Genomic DNA, 24,720 nt, shown 5'->3' with positions numbered 1-24,720 from the left:
TATTCTGATTCCTCGTCCTAAAAACTATACTGGTGCTAATTTTCAGCTTAATCACATGTTTAGTTGAACAGTAACTTGTAAAACAAAAACTATAGTAAAATCAAAATGGCCGCCGAACATAAAAAATTGCTAAAAACTGTTGATTTTAAAATAACAATATCTCCAAAACCTATTCGATACCAGTGCTAAAATTTCGCAAGGTAGTCTATGTTATATAGGTGACCATTTTTACAAAGTATGAAGAAAATCTGAGATGGTGGGTTACATGCCTGTCCCACTTTCTCATGGAATACCTCTACATGCATTACTGTAATGTAAAGTTACTTTACATTCTGACTTGCCTAACTGCCATCCCATTAATCTTCTTCTTATCATTAGCAAAGTGTTTGAGTCTTTAATCAATAAACACTTAATCTCTCATCTTGAATCTAATAACTTTCTGTTCCTTAAGGTTCTATTCTTGACCCTATACTTTTTTTAATTTACATCAACAATCTCCCAGAAACTCTTACATCTAAGGTGGCATTGTTTATTGATTAGAAGCTAACACTCTCTGATTGCTTTGAGGGGGCATTTGAACTTGAAAAGTATCTCACTTTTGCTACAGCATGGGGCTCTCAGTGACTGGTGAACTTTAACTCAGATAACATGGAAAAAAAGCTCTCCTAAAACAAACATGGCGGGCCATGCGAGCTGCTCCTCTTAACAGCTTCTTAGCGAAGCTTTTGGTTTTTGCACGAGCTATCTGTTTATTCCTTTAAAAAATTACTTATTAAATACAAAACTTGGTTTTTAACTTGTTACAAGCATATTTTTGTCACGTTAATATTACAAGAATATATACATAACAAGTGTCATTTATTGCGCTGTGAAAAAATTCTTCAGACGAGCGTTGTCTTTGGGTTTTCACACTAGCTATCCATTTATTTTATTTAGCAATAATTTTTATTTTATTTAGCAATAATTTTTATCAGATAAGTAATAAACTACTTATTTGATAAAAAACTTGACAAAGAGCTATAAAAGTTTCTACTGCTTATAAAGAATGTTTTATATTTTCTTTTTGTAATAGAATGCAGGCATTTTAAGAATTATTACAATTAAAAATTCCACAATAAAAGTGAATAATATATTAAAGTAAATAAAGTATAAAATATATAATTCATTACATAAAATAAAACTTACTATCCCATAATTTAGATAGTAATAATTTTATATTTTATCAGTTAAATAAGTTTATATTTAACCAATATAATTTAAAGATTAGTCCATCTAAAAAAAAACATGTGCATTTCAATTAGCTCTGTATATAAACTTTTATTTTTTTTGCAACAACTTTATTTTTTGCTTTTTAAAAAACATTGTAGTTTATTATGCAATTAATTTATATTTTTTATAAAAATGACTTTTCATTTTAGTTACAATGATAATTATACTTTTGAGAGAAAAAACTATACTTTGGCGAGACACATAAATTGATACCTGTAAACCATTTTAGGGAAGCGTGGGCAAGAGCGAGAGCTCTCGTTTCCTTCTGAGGCCTACTATTCCCTGCGCTATATTATAGAACAAAAAACTTAACTCTTACTGAACAAATATTTAACAATACATGTGACAATATTTTTTTTTTTGATATGACAATTGATATGAGACTATTTTTGTTTTTAGTCAAATAACAATTCAAATTTATTCCATTAAATATCCTAACATCGAAAAAAATTACTTTATTTTACAAACCTTTTAAGGCATGAAATAATCAAAGCTATAGCTTTAGATATAGCAATTTTGAAAAACTATAAGCTTCCAGCAAAAAATTTTTATAATATATATGTTGTTAGTTTAATAATCTTGTGCTTTTTTTTTTAGTAAGACATAAAAGCACACAAGCTGTATGGAATTTTTTTCATTGGGCTTAGACTCATTATTTTTAATATTTATGTTATTTTTCTGGTCGCTTTAAACAAATAAAAAATTTAATGAATTTACAATTTAATCCAGTAAGACTCATTCTTCTTGCTTTGGTAAATAACAGGGCATTATATTAATACTGATGTAGATAAAACAATGCACAGATAAGTATTAGTAGTAAAAACATCAATTACCTTAAAAGGATATCATACTCATAGTGTTACCTCAATGCATACTACTAATATGCTTTACAAAATGTTATATATTATATCCTACAATATGTAAAAAAATAAACAATTAAAAAAATATAGGAAAAAGAAATTTTAATACAAATATAAGTATATATATATATATACAAATATATATATATATATATATATATATATATATATATATATATATATATATATATATATATATATATATATATATATATATATATATATATATATTAGGGATATGACAATTTTTAAAGACCCTATCCCCATGTTATTTTTTGTGGAGTTTTAATGCAAAGATCAAGAAAAATTCAATGGCAAGTGTCAACATTAAAAAAATGTCACCCCTCCTTATTCAAATTTATAAAAATATATACAATTATACATTGTACAAAATGGTTTTTTTAAATCAGAAATACAAACATACAGGTTTAGTTCATTTGTCAAAAGAAATTTAATGTTAATTTTTTCAATGCTTTTGCACAATGGAAGTAAATCCTACAGAACTTTAATTGCACATTCAGCACAAATGTTTGACCTTTAGGGAAGCATCCTGTTTTCTTAAACTGTCTGTAACAAGTGATCAAGTGATGAAGGATAGCCATATCATCTCTCCAAACAATTTCTTCTTCTTCCTTCAGAGCATCTCCAGAATTGTCAAAAGATGCTTTCAGTTCCTGGTACTCTTCTGTTATTCTGCTAATGAACCAATAATTGAGATTAGGCGAGGTTGTTGCTGCTTCAAAATAATCATTCATCACATGTTTTAGTAATGTATCAAGAACATGATGCTGGCATCCAATATAAAGAGTTTGTCTAATCCAATATAAAGAGGTTTTCAAAATGCTTCTGTAGTAGTGTGACTGCCCCAACAGATTTTCCTGTATTTGCAGAGGTTGTATCAGAAATTATTAACTTAATTGCAGGCCATAGCTTATATTCATCAAGCACAGTTTTTATTCCATTGAATATTGTTTCACCTTTTCCATTGATCAGTGCAAGAACTGCTAGTTTAACTTCTCTATTTTCATTTTTTAGAACTACAACCTGGTACTCTGTATTCTTTATGTGCTTCCCATCAAAGTGCAAGCTCCAGTTTTCGTTTCTTAGAGTTTCAATGAAATGTTCTTTTAATTTTTCTCCTGCTTTCATTGTAGCTTTGTAAACACCACTTGGACTTGGAATAGAAATTCCATCTTTTACAAGAGTTTTGCAGACTGTGTGTGTCTTTCTTGAACTCAGTTTTGCTTTTGTCACCAAATTTATTGCATAATCAGTTTTTTTCTTTTACATGTTGTTGGAGCCTCTGAATCTTGAGAACCACTGTCAGAATTTTGTTTTTCTTCTTCAGTGCTAAAATGTTCTTCATCTTCACTGCTTAAATCATCCTTAGTATCTTGACTGACTTTTTGCTTAATCAACTTTAGTTTTCTATGATGAACTCCTTGTGTATCTTCAATTGTGGTGCAGTAGCCAGCTACCATTTGTTGACATCTGAAGATTATAGAAGGCTTTATCTTCCTGGCACAACCATTCTCCATTTTCATCAGTTACGTTGAACAAGTTGGTAAAGTCTTGCGTTCCTGGTTTTCTGCTGTCTTTTTCATACTTGTTTAGTACATTCTCAATTTTTCTTTCCACTGTAGATTTGCCTTTTTGAATTGGAAGATTCAGTTTTTTCCATAAGATTTTTACTTCTTTGACCACTATCACAACTCTCTCCTGTCTACTTTTCACATTTGCAGCCAAACACTTAAATCTGTCCAGGATATGCTGTTCTGTTGGCATTTTGTTCATTTGATCAAGACTGTCAACAATCTTTGCATACTTTCTTGAATTCTTGGCTGTTTCAAACCTCACCAAATTTGATTCCAATAGTTTCTTATTCAAATCTGAAGGAAGACTATTTTTAGACATCTTGACTATAGTCTTGTCGAATTATAATTTGAGTGTAAATTTAATTATCTACAAATAAACAAATCTTATGAGTTTAGATTATCAGAAGAAGTTTATAAAATATCAAAAGTCAGGTGATGATAACAAATATAATATATAATATGAAAGATTATGTAATAAGAATGCATACATTTAGCAAAATCACACCAGCAATAAACTGAAGCTGTGATACTTTAAACTGTACTGTATCTAACAATAGATACACTATGAGTCATAAAAAAACATGCCACTGAACTTATTGCAATAACTTTGCTCATTGTGAACCGATTTTAAAAATGGTGTCTTCTTCAAGTAGAGAACAAGAACAATACTTGACTAATATAAAATATTACTTTTTAAATTCTTTTTTATTGTCTCAACCTAGAATTTTTAAACTAATTTTAACTTCTATATAAGAAATCAGACAATTTTTCTGTTGTTGAAGTTTGGAGTGTTCGTCTACAGTCAGTTTTTAGAATTGGGTCGCCATTAGATGAATGTTTTTCTGCAATTCAATTCTTAACAAAACCTGAAATTTTGTTAGGCATCAGACCAAATTTGACAAAGTTATGGTAGAAAGTTCAGTGGCATGTTTTTTTATGACTCATAGTGTAGATGGGAAAAAACAGTTTTCAGCTTAGGGGGGTGAACTTTTTTAAGATTTAACACTTTCAAATGGTATTTCCAGTTTTAAAATGTAACTTCTCCACTCACAATGGCATGGGAAACCAAAAATTGCCAAAAAAAATTTTTAGTCATACCTCTAATATATATATACATATATATATATATATATTTATATATATATTTATATATATATATATATATATATATATATATATATATATATATGTATATATATATATATATATATATATATATATATATATATATATATATTACAGTGATGACTTTTTGATTTTTTTTCTCAAACATTATTTCCTGTAGCACGAATGAATGAATTGTGAGTACTGAGTAATATACGAATAATTACAGTATCCAGAATGTTCAAGTGAAAAATTGTTCAAAATACCTTCCTTCTTGAGAATTTTCAATGACGTGCAAGACTGCAAAAATGCTCGATGCATTTTTGCAGTCTTGCACACCATTGATCAATTCCTTTCGCAATAGTATCGCAATAGTATCAGTATAAAATTCGTTCACACAAGTGAGCTTCATCCCTTATTTCCACTCCCTTGTACACTTTCTCCTGTAGTATTTTCAAAATCAAATAGTCTAACGGGTTAAGATCAGGCGAGTTTGAGGGCCATTCATCTGGTGAAATAAGAGAAGGAACTTTACTCCTCAAAAATAATATTGTGCTTCTTGCACAATGTGATGGAGCAGAATCTTGTTGAAAAGTGTAGCAGTGATTACCAAAAACTTGCTCGCAGTCAGGCAGTAAACATTGCTGAAGAATAGTATTTTGGTAAATTGAGCATCAATTTTGGTGCCTGGTTCAATGAAATGAATTAATCCTTTATGATGTTTAGTGACACCGAGACTGACCATAACACTTTTTGAGAAATGACTCCGTGGATTGCAAAGATTTTCATTAGGCACATCGCACTTTTTGTCTACTTCACAATACACTCTGTTACTTTGAGTATTTTTTGGAGTTTCCACAGTAAAAATTTTTTTATCTGTGAAGAAAATATTTTGAACTTGACGAATAGGAAACCTATCTAATAAATTTTGGTAACATACTATACGTCATTCTTTTTGAGTATCAATCAACTTCTGAACACATTGTTGTTTGAACACCTTTAAATTCAAAGATTTAACAATTCTACAAACAGATAAATGTGATATTCCAGTTTTCTGTGTTATCATCCGTAGCAATAAATGTTTCCTAGGTGAACCAACAGGAATAACTATCAAACAGCTTACAGTGCCTCTGTTTTCTGGTGTATTAACAGTTGGGCAACTCCCACTACCAATTCGTCTATCGGCAACACCTGTCAGTCGAATACATTGTAATACACGATTTACTGATTGAATACTCCAATTTTTATTTGCAAAGAATTTACAAATGCGAATCGCACCTCAGTGCTTTTCATGATAAAAAGTATCAATTGCAACCAAATCTTGTTTGCTTATTTGCATGTTATTCTGAAATGCAATAAAACATTCAAATATAGCATTAATCTTAAATATTGGGTTGTCCGATAAGTTCTTGCCGTTTTTCTAAATTTGATATAACTTTATTTTTTAACATAAAATAACAACAATTTTATCAGTAATGTATTCTCCGTTGTTTGTTACGACTTGCTCCCAACATTCAACGAGTTTTTCGATTCCTCTGCGGTAGAAATCGTCCGGCCTTGATTCGAAAAATTCTTCTAACAACGCCCGTAATTTGACGTCATTATTAAACGAAACGCCTCACAAAGCGTTTGAAAGAGATTGGAAGAGGTGGAAATCCGATGGCGCTAAGTCTGGAGAGTATGGAGGATGTGGCAGCACTTCCCAACCAAGCGTTTGAATTGCCTCCTTGGTCATAATGGCAATGTGGGGACGGGCATTGTCGTGTTACAGAAGAACGCTATATTGCCTATCAGGTCGTTTTTGCTGGATGGCGTTGTTTAATCGTTGCATCTGTAGAACATAAAGTTCCGCATTGACTGTTTGGTTGCGATCAAGCAATTCCCAGTAGATAATGCCTTCCCAGTCCCACCATACACACAACATTGTCTTCCGTGGATGAAGAGCTTGCTTCGCTTGCGGGGTCGCTTGTTGTTTCAGGCTTAATCATTCTTTGCGCTGCTTCATGTTGATGTAGAGACACCATTTTTTGTCACCAGTGACAATGCGATAAAGAAATCTTTGCTTATGTCCATGAGTTGAGAGATGACGAGCAAACAAACTGGCAGCAATGGTGGATCGTTGATTTTTATTGTTTTCGCTCAATACGTGCGGCACCCAAGCTCCGAGTTTTTGAATCTTTTGCATTGACTGGAGATGTTCTGCTACTGTTGATTTATTGGATCCTATAGGCTCTGCCAATTCTCTGGTTGTTTGACGCGCATCTTCATGCAGAAGTTGATTCAAACGCTCTTCATCAAACTCACTTGGTCGCCTGGAACAAGATGCATCCTTGAGGTCGAAATTGCCACTTTTGAACTTCGCAAACCAATATCGAGCAGTTCTTTCAGCTATGGCACCCTTTCTGTATACGGCACAAATCTCTCTAGCAGCTTCCGTGGCTTTGGCACCTCGGTTAAACACAAAAAGAAGGTGGCGTTGACAATGCTCATTTTTGTCGACTTGACACTCCATTTAAATGCTCTGAAAATTAGCAAAAATGAATCAAAACAAAAAAACCAAATAGACTTTCTTGAAGAGCGAAAAATTCTCTTTCGAATAACACAAAACATACTAAAAAATTTCATTTCGATCGCAAATTTTTTAACTTAAAAAAACGGCAAGAACTTATTGGACAACCCAATACAATACTATTATTACCATTGCATGAACACCTTATGATGCAACAGTGTGTAACACTAATATCTAGCAAAAAAGAACAAAAAACAACATTTCTAACATTTTTGCAATTTAAAAAACTTCTAAAAATACTGTACCACTTTTTCTGGCACACCCTTTGTATATATATGTATAGAATTTTCCATGTATATATATGTATATTTTATGTATATATGTATGTATAGAATTTTCCAGAACATTGTATAACGCTGTGCGCCATCAGCCAGGACAGTGACGTCACGGTGACGTAATTGTTTGGGAAGCTTCTGTAGAGCTCTAAAATTTTCTTCAGCTGTTTTACACTCTGCTATAAACTGGTTATAAGCAAGGTGTTCAAAGCGGGTAGTTGAGTTTTAATTATCTTAATTTGGTGTCAACATTATTATTGCGTTATTTTAATTATTGTGCATTCTCTATAGTTTTAGTATAAAGATATCCTTGTATTATTTGGTAGGTTACATTTAACTCTTTCGCAAATTATAATTGAGCATATAATATTTTATTAGTGTCTGCTTTTTCATTTTCTACAATTATTTGCTTCATTTGAAATAAAATATATTAACAATAACAGTTCAATTGAAAACTTAATAACAGTTTCTTTGCTTTTTACGCAATTTGCCACGCAATTAATATATGAGGTTAAGGCCTTTCCTATTTCAGTTGCTGAGTAGAAGACAACATGTAGTTCAAAAAGAGCTCTTCTAACATGGAGGAGAACAAGGAAACCTGGGCAAAGGACTTAGTCCAGTTTCAAGCCCCATCAAGAAGAGGCAACGTGGCAATTTATGAAGCACCCTTGAACAAACGGAGTCGCATGCCCCTGAAAAACCACCCCATTGGACACTTCAAATTTCTTGAATCCACTGCCAAAGAACGGAGAGAGATGATTGGTTTAATTGCTGTAGAGCTTGAAGACCTATGGAGCAAAACGTTGAACTTCCCACATGTATCTGATCAAGTCATTTGTGCAGAACTAGCAAAACTTCTGAAAGACTACGAGCAATGCAGAAAAAAACAAAACTTTGATTCATTGAATGAACCGTTTGACATAACCAAGTTGAAAGGCGAATGGTTGTGCAAAGAGGATGAGAACCTCTACAAACTGCAAATTGAGAGCAAAGGTCATATTGGTTATTCGACTGGCAAACCTGCTAGTGCCAATACCATCCAAGCTAAAGAGGGCAATGGAAGCGACTGTGTCCACACTTACCAGCTTAGCACTACCTGATTATTCCGAAAGAAGCACGGACTCATCAGTACAGACAGTCCTTGGGAGGATGACAATGCAGCATCAATGACCAAAAGGAAACATAACCCAACAGGCATTGCAAAACGTCTTGTTACATGCTCAAAGCTGTCATCCCATGGGGCAGCAGTGGTGTGCCGCCAGCTTTCTGGTGAGGGCATTGAAATCCCAACCCCATGTCAATCAGCAATTCACAAGGCTATCTACACAAGAGCTGCTCAGGTGAAGTGATACTTGGTGAAAATGCCTCATCTGGAGAAGTGGAGCATACACTTTGACAATAAACACATTGAGGGCTTTGAATATCAGGTCGTGGCCCTCAAGAATGAATCTAAAGAAATTAAGTTGACTGCACTAAAATTGAAAGATAGAAAAGCTCAAATAATTGCAGAAGGACTCCAGGATGTGTTAGAGGAGTTCAACCTGTGGGGATCAGTTGTGATGATTGTTGCCAACACAACAAATGTGAATACCGACAAGAAGACAGGCGTTGTTGTTCGGCTGCAGCAAATGTTCGAAGAGATAGGTCACCCCAAACCCAAGTTCATCAGTTGCCAGCACCATGTGCTAGACCGCATTCTTCGTGTTGTCATGGACAATGAGCTCCATGGGTTGACTAAATCACCAAACATCGAGTATTTCTTTGTGCAGGATTTGATGAGCAATCATGATAAATTGTAAGCAGCCTTCAGCAACGGTAAAACTGAGATCAAGGAAACAGGCAGCTGGAGAGATGACATGAGGTTTCTCTAAAACCTCACTTGTGTCTACCGTCACTTAACTGAGAGGAATGAGATCCTTTTTGTGAATTTCAAACAGATCATAAACATTAGCGATGCACGCTGGAACTCTCGTGCCATTCTAGTCCTTCTTGCATTTATTCTAATGCCAGAAACCCGGATCAGGTTGCTTAAAGTCTATTTATTCATTTCTTACTCATGGGCTGACCATTGGTTCAGCAGTCAATTGTTCCGCGTTGAAGATTTTGAAGGACTATCTGAAACTCTGAATGACTACCCAAAAGCTCTCAATTGCTTGAAAACCCACTGGAAAATAGATGACTCTCCAATCAACATTGTCTGAAGCAACCAGTGCTGCAAGTGTGCCATCAAAGTTATGCAAGAATTGCACAACTCCTGCCGCAACAAGGACAACCTCCCACTGAGATTCATCCTCTCTAATGACATTACTGTGAATAATTGACTTCCTTGTGCATTTGATGATCCTATATAATGTTGTATGCATGTGACTCTACAGCTTGTGTTCAATTTTGTATCTGCTTACAGTGACTTCAAAAATTTGGCCAAAAAAGCTAAAACATTTTGTGTGTGAGATTTTTTTATCAAATTGCCTTGAATGTAATATTTTATTTAATCTTAAATAATAGCTCATCAAATTATGATACAGGGAAATGAGGTTGTATAAAAGTCATCACTCTAATATATATATATATATATATATATATATATATATATATATATATATATATATATATATATATATATATATATATATATATATATATATATATATACATATTATTGATAAAAACACAGTGTTAAATGAAAAAAATTTTTGTTAAATGATTTTCTACTAATTTATATATATATATATATATATATATATATATATATATATATATATATATATAAAAATATATATATATATATAAATATATATATATATATATATATATATATATATATACATATATATATACATATATTTATATATATGTATATATATATATAAATTTTTGTTAAATGATTTTCTACTAATTTATATATATATATATATATATATATATATATATATATATATATATATATATATATATATATATATATATATATATATATATATACATATATATATATATATATATATACATATATATATACATATATTTATATATATGTGTATATATATAAATATATATATATATATATATATATATATATATATATATATATATATATATATATAGTTCTATAGTTTGTTGGCTTTAGGAAGAGCGGAAGGAAAAAAGTGATTCTTACGCCAACACATACGTCACTTTTAATTACTTTTGACTTTCGTCCAACATTTCCGTGTTGGACGAAAGTAAAAACCATTAATTTAATTACAAATTAATCGTTTTTTAAAAAAACCACAAAAACGCAAATTTAATTGACCAGAATGTTTTTAAAAACATTCTGAATGTTTTTATAACATTTTGAATGTTTTTAACAATATAAACAATGTTTTTATTTTTATTTTTTTTAATAAAATGTTTTTATTTTTATTTTTTTTACTGTAAATCATGCGCGGAGTGTTGCTACATCGACTATCTTATAGCCTGACTCGCAAGGGAGTGCTGCTACATCGACTGACAAATAGCCTGACTCGCAAGGGAGTGCTGCTACATCGACTGACAAATAGCCTGACTCGCAAGGGAGTGCTGCTACATCGACTGACAAATAGCCTGACCCGCAAGGGAGTGCTGCTACATCGACTGAGGGTTTGGATGGGGCAGGCAGTCTATCATTATTAAAAAAAAAAAATTCCGGTCTTGCATTTTAATTTTTACTTTTTGTCAACAAAATATCGAAAAAACTTTCGGACAACATCTAAGGGTTCTATATATATATATATATATATATATATATATATATATAAATTAGTAGAAAATCATTCAACAAAAATTTTTTTCATTTAACACTGTGTTTCATCAATAAAGACTCATCAGAAATCCTTAATGCTAAATGAAAAAAAATTGTAAAGTGATTTTCTACTAATTTATAATTGCTCTGTTCTTTTAAGAACATTGAGCACTTTATTTTGTAGAACACATTTTGAAGTTGTTTAAATATATATATATATATATATATATATATATATATATATATATATATATATATATATATATATTATATATATATTATATATATATATATATATATTATATATATATATATATATATATATTTATATATATATATATATATATATATATATATATATATAATATAGAGCTTCAGCACATGCATCAAATATCTTAAAGCCTGCTGCCGATAAGGAGTTCTATTACATTGACTGAAGATTTGGCAAGGAGCAGCAATCTTTATTTTTCATTATTCTTAGATTTTTTATTCTTTCTGTAGCTGTATGCTATAAGGATATACAAAAGCTGTATGCTATAAGGATAAACAAAACTAGTAAGCATATGCTTATCTAAACATGAATTTATATATATATATATATATATATATATATATATATACATATATATATATATATATATATATATATATATATATATATATGTATATAAATATATATTTTTTTGATTGAAGGCCAATTTAAAAAAAAATGTCAGAATAGTAAAAATTATATAGTTTTGCTAAGTTTAAATATACAAAGATTTAACAGTCTGTTTGAAAAAATTCTAAATTTATTATTGCAAAATTAGTTTTTGAGGTTAATTAATAACTTTCAATAACTTTTAAAATGATATTAAAGTTAAATAAAAACATTTTTAATTGAGATTTTTAATTTAAAAGAAATAACAAGTAATGTAAAAAAAAAAAGTAATTTAAACTTTTGTACTAAATAGAAAAAAAAAACATTTACATAAATTTAATTTCTTTGAGATAAATTTAGTTTCTTTATTACTTTTGGGAGCATGAAGTAAATGCAAAGTTTAAAAAAAAAAGTTTGCAAATGTTTGGCATTGTTTCTTTGAAATGGAAAATCTGTACAACTTTGCAATTAATGTAATCAATAAATATAAATCAAAAATTTTCTGCAAACTTTTATCTAATAAAGAAAAAAATATGTAGCAAAATAATGACCATTGAGATAGTGTCAGATGGAATATTTAGTTCTTCCCTATTTAAAGTACTCAAAAAAAGTTCCATATTTTTCATAATATGTTATTGAATCATCTCCAATTTCTTCAACAGAACACTTCTGAACATAACCAGCAATATAGACAATAGAATATAAAATTTCTATATTTATTAGGGTGGCTCTTAAAACAACATTTTTGAAAAAAACCTGTTCCTACCCCTTTACTTTGTTCTATATAATACTAAAACACTAGGTTTAAAATTTTTTTGAACAAAAAATTATTTTAGGGGTAGCTAAAAATTTGACTGGTCCCTTAAATTTTGAAAATAAAAGTTCTTCTAAAGTATGTCAACCTGGTACTCAAAAGAAGTGAAATTATACAAAAACTTCAAAAACAGTAATCACTTTACAAAAAAAGCATGTTTAAAAAAACTATTTTTTTAAAAATTGAAAATAATGACTTTTTTTATTTTCAGCTTAAAAACAATAGTTTTTATGCATTTATTTAAGAAAATAGTTATTTTTTTGTAAATTGATTAATATACCAGGTTGACATACTTTAGAACAACTTTTATTTTCAAAATTTTAGGGACCAGTCAAATTTTTAAGGGTCTTGAGCTACCCCTAAAATAATTTTTTGTTCAAAAAAATTTTAAACCTAGTGTTTTAGTATTATATAGAACAAAGTAAAGGGGTAGGAACAGGTTTTTTCAAAAATGTTGTTTTAAGAGCCACCCTAATATTTATGCCATCTTTTAGATCTTCTAAATTGTAAATAAAATCAATTTCTCTATCAAAACCTTCAAGAATCAGAAGATCTGAATACATTATGGGACTCATCCCTATATCTTAGATTCCACATCTGGACATCAACATTATGGGGCTCATCTCTGTATCTAAGGTTCGCATCTGGACATTTACCATTCACTATTTTCCAAAAATTTATAATCAACTCCAAATAAATTTAACATTCCCTAATCAACTCTAAAAAAATAATAGTACCCTTGACACATTCTTGATCTATTTTAGGATGAGTTTTTACAGCTGCAACTGTCTATTCACTAAATACTTGTAAACAAGTGCTAACTTTTTTCCAATTTATTGTTTTTTTGTTTTTTGTTTTGTTTTTTTATACATCTTCATTTTCAACAAGGCTGCAAGCAACCACAATTAGAGTTGGAAGTTACTGGAAAAGAAAAGATGATGTTTATAGAATAAGATAATGATTAACAGACGACTTGAAAGATTATGAATCAGGGAAACAAGATGAAGGAAGTGAATTCCAAAGAACTGATGTTTGAAGAAAAAACTAGACAAATAAAGATTTTTAGAGCACTTAGGAACAGTCACAATAAAAAAAATGAATAAATAAATAAATAATAATAATAAATAAGAAATGAATAAATAGAAAAAAGAATGAGACTTAAATGAATGACAAGTAATACAAGAATGAATTTTAGTAGATGGTACAAGAGACACTAGCTCTTTAGAGCAGTGCCCAGGGTTGCAAAAAGAATGGTTGTTTTGAAAAAAACCAAAAATCATTGGTTTTTTTAAAATAACCAAAAAAACCATGGTTTTTTTGGTTTAAATTAAGTTTTTATTAAAAAATCCCTATTTAGTTATCCTTTTAAATTAAAAAAAAGCATAACGCATTTTATTTGAGTAAACTATATTCTTTATCAATATTACTGTTTATTTCATCAAAATTATTCAATACATTTTTAATGTTCTATTTATAAATACAAATTTTGCTGCTTTTCTTACCCCCAATTGGTTATTCTACCCCTAAAAGTTGAAAAAATTCTTTTGATTCCAGCACTAGAAGCTGGTGCATTTAATAAACCTTCAATACCTACTATGTTACAATCCACAATTTTTAGAGATTTCCACCATTCTATTGGTGATATATTTTTTAAAACAGATGCACTATACAAATAACTTTTATCGAATGGAGCAGATTTGGCTTTTAATTTGAACATTATTGGTAACAAATTTTCTTGAACTATTTATCTGTGAAATTCATACCAGCTTCATTTTCATTTTCAGAAAGATTAGATCCAAAATATCTAGGATCTAGTGTGTTTGCCAGGAAATGAGCATCACCGACAGTCTGAAGGTATCTAGATTCAAATTTTTTTTTTTTCGTTTGATAAAAATGATAAACTGTTCATCAAATCTTTAAAAATTTCAACAGTGTCACTTATTTTTGTTTGATTTCTTTGCAACTTATCTAAAGCTACTGAAATTGGTTTTAATATTTTTAATAAATCTTCTGTGTTTCACTTTATCTATATATCACTTACTTTTTTACCAATCATGGGATCCAGGTCTTTATTTTTTTCAAACATTGTGAAAATGATGGTCCAGTTGTTGACATATTTTTCAAGTGAATGATGTACAGAATTTCAGCAAGTTTCAGTAGGAAGTGCCAATCTTGTTCCTCCACTTAATTTATAAATTGTTCCAGCTTGATGATTATTTCTTATATATTTTATTATTTGTGTAACATGCTTGCTCACATTTTCAATGTTAAGATTGTTTGCTAAAAGATTCAGCATATGAGCAGCACACCCATAAGTTAAGATAATATCTCTTTCAGATGACAGTACTTATCTCATTGATTTCATATTAGCTGCATTGTCAGTCACAAAGCTTTTTACAGTGCATCTATATCTACGTCTTACTGAATCTATTTCTTCTCTTGCTAAATGTGTAAGATATTCACCAGTTTGTGAATGACCAGAAGTGCTGATTGTTTCTACTATGTTTCTAATGTTAATTTACTATGTTCTAATGTTAATTTAATTTGTACTAATGTTATGTTCTAATGTCTATGTTCTAAAGTTATGTTCTAATGTCTATGTTCTAATGTTAATTTCTACTATGTTTCTAATGTTAATTTTTTCTGTAATTACAGAGATACAAACTATAGGTTCACTATGCACATTACTCCAGCCATCTAAAGACATGGCTACAATTTTCCCATTCAATACATTACATTTTTCAATTTCTTCTGTGTAAACCCTATCTAATATTTCTCCTCCAATTTGAGTTCTATTAGGTAGAGTGTATCCCGGATGAAACATATTGATAAATTTTTAAAACACTTTGTGTTCAACTGTTTTAAAGCTAGAGTTTGTACTGTATATAAATCTACCAAGTTGCAGATCAAATAAATCTTTTTCTTTGAGGCTTGTTCGTGTGAAAAACTTATTAATCTTCTAATACTTATCAGCTGATGTTGAATTGAGCTGAGACCTTTTCATTTGTTGTTGTGATGTTTAAAGTGAGTTACCTTGAAATTGCAGTTTATTGAATTATTTTAAGTTAATATGTCTATACGTGATAGTAATTTAAATATATATGTTTACAATTTAGGGAAAGAATAAAATTTTAAATGACAATGCAGTCATTTAATTACCTTCAAGAAGTTGTTGATCTTCAATTGACTCCATAATTTCATGGGGTTGTGATTGCTTGTTCTTTTTTATATGTTCATGCATCCTTTAAATTTGACCTTTCACTTCTTTTCTACACGCATTACAAACTGCTCTACACCCCTTTCTTTCTGGAACAGTCACTTGTGTATATTTTAACCAAATCATGTCACGTTTGCGCCCAGTTTTTTGAGACAATTTTGTGGTATCAAAAAATTATGTTAGAACTACTTATACTTTTGCTAAACATATAAGTCTATATATATATATATATATATATATATATATATATATATATATATATATATATATATATATATATATATATATATATATATATATATATATATATATATATATATATATATATATATATATATATATATATATATATATATATACACATATATATATATATCGTTAAGAAAACTTCCTGATGAAATAAAATCATCAGGAAGCAATGCTTTTTAATGAACTTATTGAAGGAGAAACAGCCTGTAGAGGAAAACAGATAAATAAGTGTTATTACTAATTTATTACTGCTCTGTTCTATAATAACACTGAGGACTCTATTCTATGAAAAAACAAAAACAAAAATCATGGATTCAAAAAAAATCATCTACATTGAAGATTAGTTTTATTTGTGAACATAACCCTCTTTTAGTTTCCTGTTATAAATTCAAATCTTTTTTAAAAAACATTAATTTGGTTTAAAACAGTATTTTTTTAAATTGAATTAAACCATGGTTTAAACCATTTGGTTAAAACCTTGCAACCCTGGCAGTGCCCATTATAGTATTTATAGAAAAGATAAAGAGAAGCAACATTACAGCAATGTGATAATGGTTGGAGGTTGGCTGCAAGATGATGTCCAACTATGTTTACAATTTGTTTTTGCACCTTGTCTAAAAGAGAAAGTGCATCATTGGAAGAACCGCACCAGATATGGCAACAGTATTCCATACAAGGACAGATTTGAGATTTATATAGATAAAGAATGAAATCCTGGGTAAGAATTTGGTGAGCATGATAAGGAAATGCAACCTTAGCAGATGCTAATTTTGCAACTAATTTGATATACACTGTCCTCCAAAACATAAGTAACCAAATAAAATAAAATTTTTTTCTTCTTCGATTACTAATTACAGAAATATTTCTTTAAATTATATTTTGATTGAAAAAATTGGTTAATATTACATATAAGAAAAAAGATTTGTACATAGTAGGACTACCTGAAAATGAATAAAGGTGTTTTTTTGCTTTTAGTGATGTGCGAAAATAAGATTTTAAGTTCGAAACGAAACTAAGCCACTTTCGTTCGAATTCGATTCGATTCAAAAGTACACTGCACATATATTGAAATTTGGTATTTAAATAGTAATAATTTATAGTGTGTGACAGAACACAGAACAGAAATGAAATATTATACATTTTATATTTAATAACCAATCATATTGCAGTTTTATAATGTAAACAAAATACTAAGCAACACAGACTAGACTCTAGAGTCAAATAAAAGTGAATGAAATCAAATGAGACTAGTATCATACAATACAATTAAAATGTGTAATAATTCAAGTTAAAAAAAATCAAGTCAAGTACTTGCAATGCAGTGCATAGAATAAAGACTAGGATTAGTATTATATTTACAGTTATAGTTTAACAGATAATACAATACAAGTAAAAGTACAATGCTATAATCAATGCAAATGCTATACAGTTATGTAAAGTAGTACATGCATAGGCAATTGTTCCAGAAAGTCCGAGACCTTAATCTACAGTGTACTGTACTGACTGTGGCTGGCAGGGCAGTCTGGCTTCAGTACGCTACTGCTATGTGCTATACTACAAATTTTCGTGAATAAAAGTTAGTTCAACCACATGCTCAGAGAGTAGATTACATCGCCTTCTTGTAACAATGTTACCAGACGTCGAGTTCAACCTCTCCGAATTTACAGAAGTTGCTGGAATAGCCAATAGTGCCCTCGCTATTCTTGAGAGTTTCGGCAGACGGTGATGATTAACTTTCCACCAATCAAGTACATTGGCGTTCCTTCCAATAGGAGGTTCAATCATATACATTCTGACCTCCTCTTGCACAAAAGCTGCATCATCAACTGGCAGCATCCTATTCGCAGTTGCTGTTGTAAGCATGCTGTCGAAGTCATCCCATAAACTACTTGGCTTGGAGGCTGCAGCTGATGTCCGACCAGGACCTGAACCAGGACCAGCACTTCCAAAAGCAGGAGCGGGAGCACCAGCACTAGCAGATGTTCCTACAAAGTATAATATAATATAAATAGATGTAAAACTAAAATAGCAAACAGAAATGAAAACCTATGCATTATTGTTTTATTATTCATCTGTAATTAAATTAAACCACAATGCAGTAAATCTGAAAGTTAAATCTGAACTGCAGGCCATTACCATTACTATCAAGTCTTAATATGTGTTAATCACGTAACATAAAGCGTAATTGAATTGTACCTTGAATTAAGTTCGTGTCATGATCGCTCAAGGCACAATGTCCACCTCCACCAACACCAGTACAGTAAGTTCTCTACTTGCTTGTTCAAATGGAGCAAGAATTATGTGATAGCCTTCAGCAAGCTTCTAGTCTGCATTAGTCAAGTTATCAATTTTTTCACTTATTGCTAGCTCTGCAGATATAGCATCTTTTTCTTCGCATAATCTCTTCAGCATAAAGTAATCCGAGTTCCACCTAGTAGCAACATTGGTTATCAGTTCTCATTCTACCTTTCCTAATCGCTTCTGCTCTCTGTGCAAATTCTGTGTAGCCTGGTAGCTATGATGATAATGTGACAAAATACGACAGCTTTTGGAAAGGACAGTCTGCATTCCATCAATTTCACTCACGGCATTATTGATGGTTAATTGTAAAGTGTGATCAAAACAAGAAAGATATAAAATGATTGTGAGAGATTCATGGCGCTTTTCATATTACTGCCATTATCACGCAACGCATAAATTGGAACAGTCCAAGGAAGCTCCCAATTATCAATAGTCTTGTCTAAAGATTCAAGAATGCTTTCGCCGGTGTGTTCTCCTGGAAACGGCTTGTTTTCTAATGCAAATGTCTTTAACTCAAATTCAGGGCTTACATATGACAGACAGAAATAAATAAATGGATCTTGCGCCCTCGAAGTCCACAGGTCAGTCGTGAATGAATATGAAGGAATATCTTCAAAATCTCGATATATTTCATTAGCGGTTTTCTGTTTTACACTACAATATAACTCAGGTACAACTGATCTTGAAAAGGTAGTTCTGCTTGGTACCAGATATTGTGGTTCCATGTCTAGAGCAAGCATGCAACCAACCAAATTCGTTATAGCGATGGCATTTGGATGACTTGACGACCAATGTGCTTTCTTATTAAAAAGGTCATCAACTTTACTTTGCTTCTTATTTTCATTTTTCAGTTCTTGTTCTGCAAGTTTTCTTTTACGATTCTCTTCATTTCTCGCTACACACTCTTTATGGGCTTTCGGATGAGCAGCACGTAAGTGAGCATAAAGACCTGTTGTTGCTCCAGTTGGACACTGAACAGGTAACTTGTATGTTCCTATTTTGCAAATGCCTATAATACTATTGCCATTCGTTTTTTGTCTACTAAAAAATTCCCAGACATTACTTCGACAATTACCATCGTTACTGTCCGCCATTGTAAAACTGTATAACTTTTTTCTTTCACTTTTAAACGATAAAATTCGATTAACTTTGAGTTCGCTTCGAAACAAAGATACTATACTACGAAAATTCGAATTGTTCGAAACTAAAAAAAAAGTTTGATTCGAAACAAAACTAAAAGTCAGTTTCGAATTCGCAATCAAAGTTTCGAATTTCACACATCACTAATTTTAATGCAAAAAAGTTGCTAAAACATTAGCAACATTTTTATAATTACTCTAAAAAAATCATCCCCACAAAAATTTCTTTATGTAAAAATATTGTCCAAGGGAATAGTAGTGCTGTAATTATTAGTACTTATCCAATGAGAATCGACTTTTTTTTTACACAACATGCTAACATTTATGATATTGGCAAAAAACATTTTTAAAAAAAAAATCTATTGAAACCCAAAACATAGTAAAAAATAATTTTTTCACCAATTTAAAAACTGATTGTGCCAGACGTATTAATCAATTATAAATGTATGTATTATTGTTGTTACCACATTATTAACAACTTTTATTTTATCCAAATAAAGATTGCTAACAAAAAAACTATCAAAAACTGACTAAACTAAAACAATGTTGAGAAATTAGAAATTGTGGTAGTGAAAAAATATATAAAAACTTAAACTTTTACCAAAAAAACAAATAAGTAACTTTAAAAGCAAAAAAATTACCTTTAAAATTGCTCCACACAGACAAACAGTACAACCATCTCAAAATAATTAGGCAAGGTAAAATTATTAATACTCTGATAAAAGAAAGAACAAAACTATCGTACTTTCCAATAGGTAAACCATATCTGCCAACGCTAAGAGCACCACTCAACACAAGTAAACTTAGCATAAAAGCATCAAAATAATTGGAAGCTGGATTTTTATAAGGAAAGCAAAGTGTAAAAACAACAAGAACAATCAAAGACGCCATTGTTACATAAACCATTTGAACAAGTTTGCTATCAATAAAAATTCCAAGACCAATAATTGCAACTCTTGAAAAGAAATAAAAAGAAGCAAACCATTGATAATGATTACGAAATGGAGCATGAAATGCTGAAAAAAGTGGATGCCAATGATTGAAATATTGAAACACTTTCCATTTAGTCCACCACACTGTTGTTATAAGAAGTACTGGCCATAGAAGCACAATAAACAAAGCAACAAAGATTGCAATGATTGAATAATATAGATGACGGTGTGAAAAAAAAGGCCATTCTCTGTATATATAAACATGATTTTTTTCACCATTGTATTCCACTGGATAAAGAATGGTGAGTGTTATCCTTGTGATATCTGCATATGCAAGTACTGAAATCAAAACATAAATTCTTATGATATTATTTTTACTATTAAAATTAAAATCTTCATTAGATTTGTTTTTTAAAACAAAAAAGTAGATCACTTTGTTATTCAGTGCTAGTAAAAATTTATGCAACTTGTTCCAATTTGCAATCAAAATAACACTAATGAACATTATCAAGGGTATTAAATAATTAAAGAAAAGTTTATCTAAATCATTCCATTCATTTATAAGACAAAGTTTCACTTGATAAGTGCCAATATGTACTTCATAAAAATTTATGATGTTTTGAAGAAAAGTAGTAACAAATGTTTTTTCTCGAATCTGACTAGCAGTAACGTGGTATTGAATAACTTGGTAAAAGTAAATCCATGAGTTTAGCCATTAATCATAAACACATATATTTAAACATACTATTGAAAAACAAACTAAAAGAAATATAATAAGAATTCCTGGTAAAATAAAAAGTGCATGCAACCAACTGCATTTATCAACACAATCTTGTCCTCCAAACTCAACAGTTTTATTTTCTGGGCATTTAGAACATAAATAACCTAACCTCCCGCTTGCACATTGATTATCTGGGCCAAATTCACAATAATAATAATTGCATGGAGTACAATAACCATAAGGGCAAAGATGTGTGGTTTCTGTATCAGTTTCTATAGCCTTTTGAGTATAATTTACATACAACCCAGTTAATAAAGAAATTGTTCCATCTTTATTGCATACTATACCTTTAAGAAAATTTTTTACACTATTGCATACACAATTATTTTCATGCATTTCATAACCTAAAGGACAGACAGTTGTATTAAAATCAATGATAATTTGATAAACACTATTCAAGGAGAAAATAATGGTATATTTTTGCATTTTCATTCCAAAAACTTGAACAGTAATCTTATTATCTTTAACCACAAAACTTTGTAATGAACCATTAAGATAAACATCTATTAAACCTGATAAACTTTGATTGAGCTCATCAACTAAAAAAACAGTTGGATAAATTAGTTTTCCAGGAAAAACATTTGTAAAATTTTCTTTATATGCGTATAATTTGGAAGCATCTGTAATAAAATTATTAGTTCTAAAATAATTTGAAAAATTATAAGGGCAGCACTTAAGAGTAGAAACAAATATATCATTTATGTCATATTTATTAACTAATAATACTGTGTTGTTGCTGTATTCTAATTTTCCACTTTTTTTGTTTGAAAGAAAACAGTTTTCATTTTCATCAAGTTTATGGACGACATAAAAAGAACAAGATAAACTTTGTTCAGCATATATAGCACCACCCTGTAAAGCAGAGTTGTTTATAAAGGACATAGAGCTCGCATTGGAACTCATTATAATTCTAGACTTTATATACAATCTTAAAGCTCCACCTTTATTTCCTTTATTTGCTTTAAAATAAAGTTGTCCTGATACAAATGCAACTGCATTTTCAAGAATAATTGCTGTATTTAGATTATTGTTAAAAATATTTTCACCATAAAATTGAATTTTGCTATATTGTATATAAATAGTACCTTGTCCTATTGTTTGAATAAAATGCCAATGGTTAAGAGAGAACTGTGATTGGTTCAAAGCTAATGAAATTTGAAATAAATGAATGGCAGAGCCAACTTGAGCAGAATTATTTGTAAAACTGCAATTTTGAAATGTTACACTTTTTTCTGTACTTAGATTATTACTAAAACTTAAAGCACCACCAAATATACCATTATTATGAAAAAAAGTTGATTTTTTGATTAATATACAATTATTTAATCCTTGAAAAACATATAAACCTCCACCCCAAAAACCCTTATTATACCAAAATTTACACTTAGTTATTGACAAAGTATTTCCGCTTGTAACTTTGGTAAAGAAAACACTTAATCCACCACCACGATTAAAAGGAACATCAAATTCATTAGCTGAACTTTTTATTTTACTAGTACTGTTTATTATACCAGAGTTCCATTGAAAAATACAGTTTTCTATATTTATATTGGCTATTTCATTTTTTTCTTCTTGTGAATACCAAATTAGTAATCCTCCTCCTGAGTGATGTTCTAAAGAATCATTTAATGGTAAAAAAATTGTGTTATTTTGATAACCAACTGTCTTAAAATCAATTTTTCCTTTGCAATTCTGTAAAACAACAGAATAGCCAATGCTATAAGTAAAATTAACATTTATGAAAGTGATATTGACAATATTAGAGAAAAAAAGCGCAGATGACAATGTAATAGTACTCCTTTTAAACATTTGTTCACTTACTGAACCACAATGGGTCATATGGAGATTCATAAATAATAATCTAGTAGCATTGTATATCGAAATTCCAGCATTTAAACTTGATGTACAATTAATTACAATTTCTGAATTTACTCCGATAACTGTTAAATTGCTAACACCTTTTATAACGTTTACATTTGCTAATGTTTGATTATCTTCAATGATAATGCATAAGTTAGTTAGATTTAGAACAGAAAAAGCAGTTGAAATTGTTGAACAACGTATTTGCTGATTCTTTTCTGTGCAGTTATTAGAATATGTAGAACTTACGAATACTTCTCTTTGATTATCTTCACACACACGATATTCTTTTGCAGAAATGGCTTTAAGAGTTGCATAAACTATGAGTAAAATGTACATTTTTAATTTTATCTAGTTCAAATAATATCGTGTTATTTTTATAATACGAACTCAGGCATAACTAGGGGGTTATGTAGTACATTACTAACTCCGCCTTTTTACGACATTTTGTTGAATCGAGTGAAGGGGAGAAACACTCCTATTCAATCACACAATCCCGTATTAAATAACTTAGATTAGATTAGATTAAAATTTATTAGAACAGTGATACATGTTCTAATGGACACGCAGGTCCATAAAATATGAAAGACTCTGACAACGTACCCTACAATCACATAACACATATGCGAGATATCTTACAAAATATATATGTATTACAATTATATATAAGACCACAGTTATAAAACAAAAACTAGTTAGCGGGAACAGTATTTTTCAAAGTCGATAGAATTAATTTTAATTCTGAAGCTCTTGATTTTTTTAGCGTTCACGACATCAGACGGCAAGTTATTCCTTGTATTAACGACCTGAGTGAGAAATAGTTTCTCACTCAGGGTCGTTAACGACCCTGTGTGAGTATTTACGGACATAGAGTTTACATTTTAGTTTCCATAATTTGTAATTATGTCCTCGAGTGTAAATATAGTTGTTAATTAAAAAGAAACTTGATTTATTTAAGCAAATTAAATTGTTTAGAATTTTGTAACATATAATCAAGTCTTGCTTAAGGCGACGAATTTCTAGTAGTTCCAAACCAAGAATTCTAAGTCTATTTAAATATGAAAAGTTATTTAGGTTAGCAATTCTCTCGGTAAAACGTCTTTGTACTCTTTCCACTGTTTTGTTCATTTCAGTGCGGTATGGCGACCGAGCCGAGAGCAATATTCTAAGATCGGTCTTATATAGGTAGTGTAAGTCTTCACGATAACACGTGGATCTCGACTTTTAAAACACTTAAGGATTAGATATCCTCGAATGTTTGATGCCCGGACGATATTTGAAATATGACTATTGTAATTTAAGTAAGAATCCATGGTCACACCAAGATCTTTTGGGTTTGTAGACCAGGTTAAATT

The 24,720-nt window shown here is 30.1% G+C and overlaps 2 protein-coding genes across 2 annotated transcripts in view; both read right to left on the bottom strand.

Moving 5' to 3' along the window:
* The window catches only part of LOC136088088 (uncharacterized), a gene marked incomplete at its 5' end in the record, with an annotated part of 44,961 nt that extends 23,528 nt beyond the window's left edge, over positions 1 to 21,433 (bottom strand). Inside the window, one exon of the mRNA XM_065811745.1 lies at positions 20,434 to 21,433. Coding sequence (XP_065667817.1) covers positions 20,434 to 21,433 — 1,000 coding nt within the window. The remainder of the gene's footprint in view (positions 1 to 20,433) is intronic.
* On the bottom strand, positions 19,497 to 23,919 carry LOC136088693 (uncharacterized). Its single transcript, XM_065813114.1, has one exon. The coding sequence runs from the start codon at positions 23,702 to 23,704 to the stop codon at positions 21,440 to 21,442; it is 2,265 nt and encodes a 754-aa protein (XP_065669186.1). The 5' UTR covers positions 23,705 to 23,919; the 3' UTR covers positions 19,497 to 21,439.
* Between the last annotated feature and the right edge of the window lie 801 nt (positions 23,920 to 24,720).

This window comes from Hydra vulgaris, chromosome 12 (genome assembly GCF_038396675.1).
Source record: "Hydra vulgaris chromosome 12, alternate assembly HydraT2T_AEP".
NCBI lineage: Eukaryota > Metazoa > Cnidaria > Hydrozoa > Anthoathecata > Hydridae > Hydra > Hydra vulgaris.
The sequence above is the reverse complement of the archived record's forward strand: the minus strand, read 5'-3'. Positions and strand labels throughout refer to the sequence as shown.